At 34.3% G+C, this 11,680-nt stretch overlaps 1 protein-coding gene across 1 annotated transcript in view; it reads left to right on the top strand.

The window, feature by feature from the left end:
* The window catches only part of Efcab3 (EF-hand calcium binding domain 3), a 494,429-nt gene that overhangs the window by 187,953 nt on the left and 294,796 nt on the right, over positions 1-11,680 (top strand). Inside the window, exons 44-48 of the mRNA XM_005402243.2 lie at positions 1,224-1,328; positions 3,742-3,795; positions 9,574-9,678; positions 10,387-10,440; positions 10,997-11,101. Coding sequence (XP_005402300.2) covers positions 1,224-1,328; positions 3,742-3,795; positions 9,574-9,678; positions 10,387-10,440; positions 10,997-11,101 — 423 coding nt within the window. The remainder of the gene's footprint in view (positions 1-1,223; positions 1,329-3,741; positions 3,796-9,573; positions 9,679-10,386; positions 10,441-10,996; positions 11,102-11,680) is intronic.

Below are 11,680 nucleotides of genomic sequence, written 5' to 3'. Positions count from 1 at the left end.
AACTATAAGGCAAATTAGAAAACTGTTGACATGTAAACTGTTTTATAACCGGGTTAGGTGGTGCACACCTGTCATCTTAGCATTCTGGGAGACTATAACAGAAAGATACTACATTTGAGCCCAGCCTGTGCAATTTAGTGATGTAATAAGACTGTCCCAAAAGAAAAAGTAATGGCAGGGGTTGTAGCTCAGGGCAAAAGCCCTAGGTTCAAACTCTTGTAGAACTAACTAAGTAAATACCCCCCAAAATATTATGAATCCTATTTCTCTTTGTGAGTTGCGTTTTGTTTTATCTTTAGCTAATGGTAAGGTATATCAAAATGAAATGTTATCTGATTTGAAACCTTAAAATAAATAGTGAATTAGAAAATAATTTTCAATTTACTGCTTGTTATCTTGTTTCCTAATCACTTGATAAAAATCCTACTACTCAATAATGTATTCCATCCACTATAATTTGATTTTTTTTTTTTTTTTTTTTTTTTGGTACTGGGAATCAAATTCGCAACCTTGCACTTGCTAGGCAGGCATCATACCACTGATCTGTATCCCTGGCTTGAATTATTTTTATCTTGGCAGAATGTTTCACTTTAAATTTATATTTGTTATATTTTTACACATTTTAACACACTTTCCTAGAGAAGGGCAGGTTAATTAATTGTGAAATGTAGAAGAAAGTAATAACATTAGTGATTGCAGTTAGCTTGAATCTTGTTTGGGATAAAAAAGAAAATTGGTGCTGCTTTGGCTCGGTAGCTATTAAAATGTACCAACACCTGTTATATGCCTGAGAGAGTCCCAGGTCTTTTTACATATGTGACTTTGTCCCCACAGAAACTTTGAGACAGGTAGAATCATCTTCATTTCATACAACAGACAACTGGAAATCAAACAATTTGGATTACTTAAGTAAATTACAATAGCTAATAAATAATAGAGAACAATATTCAAACCAATATATTCTTACTCCAGAAGAACACTTTTTCATCTCACTAGAACTCTCTATTTTTACGCTAATAATAATACACTGGGAAGCAAATTTTGTTCCTTTTAGAATCTTGTGGTATGTATTTTTATTTTCCAAATAAGATGTAAAACAAGTGAGCCTGATTCTAACCACATTGAATTGTAAGACTTCTTGGCCAAAGTTTGTAATTAATAAGCACCAATAAGTAGAATATTTTAGTTAGTATGGATTTTCATATTTCTTTCTCTTTACTAAGGAGAGACAATAGACATCAGAGACTTGAACAGAATACTAGGAAACATGGGGATTGAACTCACCAAAGAAGAACTCGAAGAGCTGGAACCAGACCTTGCAGTTGATGGTAACTCATTTTAAATAGAAAAGTTCTTTAGAAGATTGTGCTCTGAAAGGTTTATATATAAGTATTTCTGAAACCTGATTAATTCTGTAATGATAAACTACTCAAAATCTTAGAAAAATCTAATTCTAGAGTAAGAGCAAAGTCTGTCCTCAGTTTCTAAATCCTTATAGAGTACAAAAGCATTTGGCTAAACGGAGGCTAAGACCATCTCTGACATCAGTGAGTGTTTAGGAAGCAGAATGAACAGGTAGAGAAGCGGGGCGGGGGGGGCTGGGGATTTAGCTCAGCGGCAAAGCACCTGCCTGGCAAGCGCAAGGTCGTGAGTTCGGTTCTTGGTACTGGAGAAAAAGCAAAACCATAAAAAAAAAAAAAAGGTAGAGAAGGGAATAAATAGGAGAAAGTGAATGTACATCTTTTCCACATTTCCCATTCGTTTTCTCCGACTTAGTTCCCTAACATAACTGAAACTTCTCTAGCAATACCATTTGGATGTGCCGTTTGCCAGTTGCACGAAACAATACTCATTCTGTTCCTTCTACTCTCCGTTGGCTGTGGTAGTGATAATTCTGGCCTTCTTGCAATTTTGTTTCCTCTGTTTCTATGTTCTATCAATGGCAGTCTTACTCCTCTCTGATTTTTATGTTACCTACTACTTCTGGAAAACCTCATTTGTATCCATGGTTTTACCTATCGTCTGTAGACTGATGACTTTCAAACCTGTATTTTTATGTAGACATTCCCACTTGTGTATTCCATAGGAAGCATCAGTTTTAAATATATTTAAAATTAGCTATTTCCCCTCTTAGTCATATATTATCTGTCTTATTTGTGCTATAGAGTCACCTAGTTATATAAAATACAGTTTTGATTCCCTGCTGTTTCCTATAACCCATTATCTGGTCAACTAACTTTATAATGGCAATTTGACCTGAAATTACCATCCATAAATGGCTACATGGATGGATGGCTGGACTCACACAGTGGTGTAATGAAATGTTCCCAGACTCCAGACTATGGGCTTGTGATATTCACTGTGCCATTCTTTTAACCTCACTAAAGTTTTGTAAATTTTTAAAAAAATTTTTGAACTATGTTTATTGGTACATTTTAGGTGTACATAATGATCACATTCATCGTAGGGAATCTGTACCTGCACATGACACAACTGGATTATTTTCTTCCCATTCCGCCACCCTCTTTTTAACCACACTTCCCTAAAACAAATTTTTAAAAATCTCATATATATATCCTTCAGTGTCTCCCTCTCCCGGCTGCTGCTGCCATATGTCGCATCCTTTTATTCTCAGCTTCACTACTGTAATGGCTCCTACAGTACAGCCTCAGAGTAAGCCATGTAAAATGAAAATCCGACCACCTCACACCTAAATTCAAAGACTTTCAGGCAACTACTAAAATATGTCTTAAATCCCTTAAGACAGCAAACAAACATTCATGATCTTGATCCTGCTAATCTATCTAAGCTAGTATCTTATCCTCCAATAATATTGAACTTTCATTCTGTTTTATATTATGAAATAAAATCGCTGTATGTCCTTGTATTTTATATCGTGCTTTTTATCACTTCCTTTCTTCATTTTTTATGTCCACTCTACCCAAGGGGCCCCTCTTTTACTTTCAACTGAGTCAGTCAGTCCTCCCCATTGCTTATCAGAGCTGAGAGCCACCTTTTCCAGAAAGTTTTTTTAACTACCCAGGCAACACTGGATGCCTCTTTTCTGTATTTCCACAATAATAGTGCATGTATTTTTCATTGTATCCATTACATCCGTATTGTGATTATGTTTATCTGCCTCTCCTGTCATTGTTATATGATCTTTAGAGTAGAAAATAGTGTATTATTCATCTTTGATATCCACTCTCTAGAACAGTACCTGGTGTATCACATAGGCACTTTGTAAATATTGAATGAGAGGTGGGCAAATGACTGAGTAAATGAGTGAGTGAGTGAATGAATAGATATTGATAAAATAATTTCTAACTAAATGAAGAACTTCCTTCAGTCAGTAAACTAAGATCTATTTCTGGTATAATGTAAGCACTATCTACAGCAATTCTAAAGTCTGTTTAGGAACAGCCTGGAGAGGAGCAGATGCTCTTCTTTTTCCTACCAGAGACCAACTAGTAAAATTCAAGTCATTACCAGAATTGAGGATCTCCAGATTTTTCTATCATGTTTACAAGGAGCATCATTATCCACTAAGAACATATTTTCCCTGGGCCAGATTTTGTGATTCAGTAGTCATGGGCCAAGACACTAATATATAAGCAATCCTTGAAAAGTAATGCTATGCAATTAAAGTGAATTTAAATAGTAATGTATAATTAAAATTTTAGCTAGTTTCTGGATCTCTATATAAAAATATTTTTGTTCTGAATTTGTGTTACCTTGTAGCTGAGGGGAAGACTGACCTGAAGTCATTGATGGATGCAGTGCAAATTGTTACAGGTTAGTGAGGAGTTACTACAAATTTAGCATCCTAATTCTTTGCACTAAACTGTATTTTTCTATAATAAATGTTACGTTAAAGTGTGGCATATTATTATACTATATACTCACACGTGTCCAGTTTAAAAATTATCAGAAGTGAGCATATCCAAATTCCCACTTAACTCCCACTTGGATCATAAAATAGAAGATTACCAATAATCCATAAAGTCCCTGACTACACTATAATCACTTCCCCTTTGCTCTTTGGAGGTAATTAAAGTTGAGTATCCATATCCATGGGTTCTACATCCACAGACTCAATCATATCTCATAAAAATATTTGGAGAAATTGTGTCTCTATTACATAAGTGCAGATTTTTATTGCCATTATTTTCTAAATAATATAGCAACTATTTACAAAGTATTTACATTGTACCAGGTATGCTATATAACATAAAAAGTATTTAAGGGGTACAGAAGATGTATGTAGATTATATGCAAGAGCTATGAAGGACTTAAGCATATGCAGATTTTTTGTAAAATTTTTAAAATCTTGGAATGCATGAATACAGAATGTACTGATCTACTTGGGGTAATTAACATTTACATCTCTTTATTTCTTGATATCTAGAGCTTTCTGAGCTCCTCTCCTACTTCTTTATAAAATATGAGTTATCGTGAACTATAGTCATTCCATGGTGCTGTGGAACTAGAATTGATTCCTTCACTCTGTGTTTAGGTACTGTGATCAAACCTCCCTCTTTTTTTCATGCCCTCCCTGCTGCCTACCCTCTACTAATCATGATTCTTAATTTAGGTAAATATTTTTTGTTTCCACATAGGAGAGAGCCCATGCAGTATTTGTCTTTCTGTGTCCCACCTATTTCATTTAACGGCATGTTCTTCAATTCCATCTGTTTTGCTGCAAATAACAGAATTTAATTCTTCATGGCTAATTATTGTTCCATGGTGTGTATTTCCCACATTATCCATTCATTCACCAATTGGCCCCTAGGTTGATTTCATATTTTGATTGTTGTGAAATAGTACTGCAGTAAATAAGAGTGTATGTATCTCTTTGATATCATGATTTAATCTCCTTTAACTAGATACCTAGTAGTGACATTGCTGGATCATCTAGTAGTTCTACTTTTAGTTTTTAAAGGAATTTCTATACTCTTTTCCATAGCAGTTGTACCAATTTAACTCACAGCAATTAGTATATAAGCATTTCCCTTTCTCTGTATCCTCACAATAATTTATTATTTTGAATCATTTTTATCATTCTAACTGGGATGAGATGACATCTCATTGTGGTTTCATTTATATTTCCCATGTGCTTAATGATGTTGAGAATTTCTTCTTTTCCGAAATTTCTATTCAGATTTTTGACCATTTAAACATTTTTAAACTTTTAATGTAATACATGTAGATATTGACAAAGAAAATATTTAAAAACACTCTTCTCATTAAAAAAAAGTAAAACTGATTTTCAGAACAAAATAATTAGAAAGTTAATACACTGTGTACTAAATAGAAAGTTCATTAGAAAGTTAATACACTGTGTACTAAAATCTTAAAAGTGGCCAAAATATTAGAGTACAAGTTATAGACAAAAAAAGACTGTTTCTTATAAAAAACAGATAGTACCATAAAACTTTCTTTTCAATGAACTAAGAGAATTAGTCAAAAATACTTCAATCTATGTGCTAATTTGCTTCATCTCTACAACTGGACCCTTTTTACTTGGATTTTTAAAGATTCCTCATATATGTTGAATACCAATCCCTTATTTGATAAATAGCTGACAAATATTTTCTCTCATTTTATAGACTGTCTCAGCTCTGTTGTTTCCTCTGCTATGCTGAAGCGTCTTAGTTTTATACAGTCCCAGTGCATATTTGCTTTTGTTGACTGCTTTGGAGTCTTATCCAAAAATAATTGCCTATTTCAGTGTCTTGAAGTACTCCTCTCATGTTTTCTTCTAGTAGTTCCACACAGTTTCAGGTCTTACATTTAGGTCTTGGTCAGTTTTGAGTTGATGTTTATATACGGTGAAAGATAGGCATTGTTTCAATCATTTGCATATGGATATCCAGTTTTCCCAGTACTACTTATAGAAAAGGTTGTCCTTTTCCCAACATATATTTTTGGTGGCTTTGTCAAGAATCAGTTTACTTTAGATACTTTGGTTTATTCTGGGATCTTTACTTTGTTTCACTGGTCTATGTGTCTGTTTTTATGCCAGTACTGTGCTGTTTTGACTGTACTCTCTAATGCATGGACATAACTTTGACATAACTCTCTAATGCATCCAACTTTTTTCTCTTGTTAAGTATTATTTTGTCTGTTTGAGGTTTTTTGTGTTTCCATATGAATTTTAGGATTTTCTAGTTCTGTGAGGAATTTTATTGCTATCTTGATGGTGTTGCATTGAATCTATAGGTTGCTTTGGATAATGTGGGCATTTTGACAATATTATTTCTTCCAGTCGTGGGTATTTTCATTTTCTTGGGTTACCTTCAAATTCTTGCATCAGTGTTTTGTAACTACAATGTAGAGCACTTTCATTTCCTTGGTTAAATTTATTCCTGGGTATTTCATTATTTTTGGAGCTATAGTGACAGATTACTTTCATGATTTCTTTTTCAGCAAGCTTGTTTTTGGTGCATAAAAATGCAACCAATAATTACATGTTGATTTTGTATCCTGAATCTTTGCTGAATTCATTTATCAGCTCTAAGAGTCTTTTGGTGGAGTCTTTAGATTTTCCATATATAGAATCACATAATCTGCAAATAGGAATAACTTGATATCTTCATGTACCATTTGTGTGACTTTTATTTCTTTCTTTTGCCTGATTGCTGTGGTTAAAACCTCTGGTACCATGTTGAGTAAGAGCAGTAATATTGGATATTCTTCTCTCATTCAAAGTTAGAGAAAATATTTAGTATTTCTCCATTCAATATGATGTAATTGTCGATGTGTGACCTATAGCTTTATTTATTTGGAGATTGGTTTCTTCTATATCCAGTTTGTTGAGGGTTTCTTTCAAGAAGGGATGGTAAATTTTGTCAAATGCATTTTCTGCATCCATTGAAATGACCACATGGTTTTTATACTTCACTCTGCTGATGTGACATATTACATTTATTCATTTGTGTACACTGAAACATCCTTGCATCTCTGAGATAAATCCTACTTAATTATGATGAGTTTTTGATATGCTGTTGAATTTGATTTGCTAACATTTTATTTAGAATTTTTACATCTACGTTCTTCAGGGATATTTGTTATTGCTTTATTTTTGTAATCTTATTTGGGTATTTGGTTAATGTTGAACTCAGAACAAGTTTAGAAGAGGTCCTTTTCTTTCAGTTATAACTAAATTTGAGAAGAGTTGGTGTGAGTTCTTTCCTATAAAGTTTGGTTGAACTAGGCAGAAAAGCCATTTCCTTCTGGACTTTTCTTTGTTGAAAGACTTTTATTCGCCTATATAATCTCATTACCTGTTATCAGTCAACTTGGGTTTCCTGTGTCCTCATGGCTTAGTTTTGATAGTTTCTATGTCTTCAGAAATTCAATGTCTTCCAAGTTCTAAAGTGTTGGCATGTAGTGATAGGAATTGTATTGTTTCCTTTTTAATCTGATTATATTTATTTGTGACTTGTCTCTTTTTTCTTGGTTAAACTACCTAACTTTGTCTATTTTTCAAAAAAAAAAACAATTCTTTAGCTCATTGATCTTTCGTATTTTTTACCTTTATTTCAGTTATTTCTTCTTTGACCTTTGTTACTTGTTTCCTTTTATTACTCTTGAGTTTTGTTTGCTATGTCTGCACTAGATTCTTGAGATGCACCATTAGGTTATTTGTTTGAAATCTTTATTTTTTTAAAGCATGCACTAATTGTTTTCAACTTCCCTATTAGTACTGCTTTTCTTGTATCCCATATGCTGTGTTGCCACTTTGTTTCATGAAACTTTTAAATTTCCTTTTTCATTTCTTCAGTCACCAATTATTCCTTCAACAATATGCTGTTCAGTCTTTATAGATGTATTTGCACAATTTCTAAATTTCCTTTTGTTTTTGATTTTCAGTTTTATGCCTATTGTCATAAAAATCATGATGTGATTCTGATTTTTTTAAATTATTGAGACTTTTGTGTGTAGTCTACATGGATGAAAAGATGCACATTCTCTAGCTGTTGGATAAAATGTTCTGTGAATGTTAAGTCTAATTAGTCTATAAAGTAGTTACACTCTGATGTTGCTATGCTGATTTTTTTGGCGGGGGAGGGTTCTGGATGATCTGGCCATTGATGAAAATTGGGTATTAAAGTTGCTCCAGCATTGAGTACATATGCATTTATAGAAGACATGTTTAAAAACTAATCTTTTGGTTATTCTATAGTGACCTTCTTTGTTATTCTTTTACAGTTTTTGTCTTAAGGCATGTTTTATCTCATATGAGAGTAGCTCCTTGAGCTCCCTTCTTGCTCCATTTGTGTGGTGCACTTGTTTGCTATAGGTGACATACTGCTTCGCCTTGAGACTTGTGTGTATGTGTGATCCATTTACCCAGTCCGCCTTTATGAATTGGGGAATTTCATATATTTGCATTTGAGGTTATTGTAATCGATAAATAAGTAACAACTTAGATATTGCAAGTTATGCCCCTGACGCAAAGCTCTTTCTTTCTGTGGGCTCTGTGCCGGTGATATGTGTGAAACTCTTCTCTCACTAGGTTTGCGGCTATGCACTGCCGCGGGGCCCACCGGGACTCTCCCACTCACCCTTTCCCTTGCACTGGAGAGTCCCTGTGGCCAGGGAATCAGGGTAGCAGGCGCTGGTGTGCTTTTTCCTACCTCCTGTGTGCTGCTATCCTGGTTATTCATGTCTTACAGAGTTCCTATCTCTCGCTTGCTAAATGCCAGTGCTACTCATATTGAAACGCAGCTTTTGTTATGGTTCTTCTTTCCCACTGGAAACCTCATGAGCTCCTTGTTGCTGCTCACATTCCTACCAGCACTTTAGTCTTCTGAGCGCCCACCAAACCTGCCCTTCAAGCTCCGCTTACAGCTTTCTAGTCTTTCTCCAACCTCATATTCCAGACTTACGCAAATCACTCCTGAAAACCAGTTCCAAATGCCTCTAAACCACGCGGTCACGTAATCACACCAGTGACCCTACTCTCAGTACATTTTCTCTGCTGGTCATCTCTCCATCGCTGGGACAACATCCACGGCAACGTAAATAAGGGGAGGTTTACTCTGGCTCACTGTTGCAGGGATTTCAGTTCGCGGTGGCTCTAAAGCAGAAACGTCCCGGGGGAAAGGCGGAGTGCAGGGAAGCTGCCGACCTCATGGCAGCCAAGAAGCAGAGAGACGGGGAAGGACTCAGAAAGAAAGGAAGGGGCCGGGAGCCAGACAGCGTCCCCAAGTGCATGCCCCCGTGACCCACGCAGACACTCTCGGAAGTGTGCCGTCTTTCTCACCTAGGCCCCTCTCACAGAGTGAAGCTGATAGTCACGATTAAGCATCACACAAATCTTGTGTTCATTTTCACTAATTCCGTTTATCACTATAGTGATTTTAAAATGACATAAACTTTACGTAGCTCTACACTTACTGTTTCATAGCCATCATTATAGTAATAAATCTTTTGGTATGATTAAAAGAATACTAGTCTCTGTACGTGCAACTACTTATTATTTAGCAAGTGTCATTGTACCTTAATTCATCTTTCATAATTAGATTCTTTTAAAACACTTCCTCTTTCTCCGCTTATATTTTAAAGGAGGAGAAGTTGACCCCAGTGACCTGGAAAATGTTTTGCAAAACATGGGGATTGAGCTCACGTCCAGAGAACAATTGGAGTTAAATAAATCACTCCCAACTGATGGTGGGCATTTTAAATATTAGTATAGCTTTAAAGAGAATTAATATTACCCTCAAGTGAGTTAGTGTATTTACTAAGGAAATCACTCACTATTACAAATATCAATATCCTCTTGAGGAAGTTACAGTTATATTTTTAAAAATCTGAATTATACAATAACCTGTTTACAGTAGGTCATTTATAAATTCAAGATAAGTTTATAAATTTATAAATTGCTTACAGTTGACCATGTTTACAGTAGGTCATTTATAAATTCAAGATAGTAAAAGCCATAATTTCAGAAATAACCATTTTTTAAATTTAGGAATATGAAAATTGTCTCAATAAAATAAACATGTATCTTGCCATCAGGGATCAGGAATATTGACATTTATCCTTCATTCCATTAAGATTTGTTGGTTGAAGATATACAGAATTTAGGAGGAAGAAGAGAGCTATACAGTTATACTAGGAAAGACAGATTCAGAAAAAATATAAGACAAGGAAAAGTTTTTGCGTTAGCCTTGTTGGTATTATCTCAGGTGCTAAAGAATTGACAGATTTACCATAATAAGAATTTTGTCTATATTTTTACTTTATTATTTTTAGAAGAATAGGTATGTTTTAGGATCAAGTTATTTTATGATTTACATTTATGAACGTAGAGATTTTTGCATTACTGTAGCATAGTAGCTTTTTTCTATGATCTAAAATAATGTATTCTTTTTATAGCTAATGGGAAACTATACAAGAACAGATTGCTGAAACAAGCAAATGCTATAAAAGGTGAGTGAGATGCAAATTGAGAAGGCAGATTGAGGCGCCTCTGTTTTGCTTTTGTTTTTTTCTTTGTCACTGGATTTTGTTTCCTATCAATCATATAAATATTTTCCACAGTTAAAGAATATATATACATAATCATATTGATTAAACTGAGTTTTTTTTTAAAAAGACGTTCTAGCTATCTTAGGTTTTATCTTTGGCAGTGGAAATAATAAAATAGACAAAGGTATAAAAATATGAGAGAATCTAGTATAATTTGAAGTTAAGGGACTAAGAAAATTATACTATTTGTATAATTATGTTACAATTATCAGATTTGATATTTTGCTGCTACAACTACATGGATAGTTTTTCAACTGTCTTTCAACATATAGTTTCTTGTAAGCTTATTTTTAATGTTAGATGTAAATGAGCAGATTAATTTTAGTTCATTAATAGTTTTTTAAAACAATGTCCTTGGGTTCTTTTATGATGAAATTGACAACCTTGATAGATAGGAGTTAATATTTATATTATTTTGACTTTTATTTCAATTTGCTCACATCTTCCTCTTTTTTAGGGTTGCAAGCTGATATTCATGACCTTGACAGCATCCTTGGAAACATGGCATTCAAAATCACACCCGAGACACTTACGGATTTAGCGCCAGATCTGCTAGTTGCTGGTGAGTGATGAGAGACTACACAGCACTGTGCTCTCAGGATAATGTGGATTTGAGGCTGATGTTTTTTGGTAGTGCTCATAGGGCTTAGAGAAGAATGTTCTTCTCTTAATAGTTTAAAGTTGATTCCGTTTTTGCCTTTTATTTATTTAAGAAATTTTTCAGTACTCTTATGTGGCTAGTGGCATTGGACAGGGCAGAAGTAGAATGGTTCTATGTCACAGAAAGGCCTATTGCACAGCACTGCTTTAGATCAATCATTACAATGTAAAAATAAAGCCTTCACTAGTTTAAAGTCATCCAGAAGTGAAACTACCTATTGGAATAAAAATGAACATGCTCTAGAGGAACAGAGCAGAATCAAGAGATTTATGATATATTAATTACAACATCTGACATGCTACATTACTATGTAGGTATGAAAGAAGATTAAAATGTGTATTATAGTCAAATAAAAATAAAATGAAAGCCAGGGATATAGCTCAGCGGCACAGCACCTGTCTGGCAAGTGCAAGGTTCTGAATTCTTTTCCCAGTGCCAAAAAAAAAGAAAGAAAGAAAGAAAGAAAGAAAGAAAGAAAGA

The sequence above is a fragment of the Chinchilla lanigera genome, unplaced genomic scaffold, assembly GCF_000276665.1.
Source record: "Chinchilla lanigera isolate Chin_1 unplaced genomic scaffold, ChiLan1.0 scaffold00077, whole genome shotgun sequence".
NCBI classification, from domain to species: domain Eukaryota; kingdom Metazoa; phylum Chordata; class Mammalia; order Rodentia; family Chinchillidae; genus Chinchilla; species Chinchilla lanigera.
The sequence above is the reverse complement of the archived record's forward strand: the minus strand, read 5'-3'. Positions and strand labels throughout refer to the sequence as shown.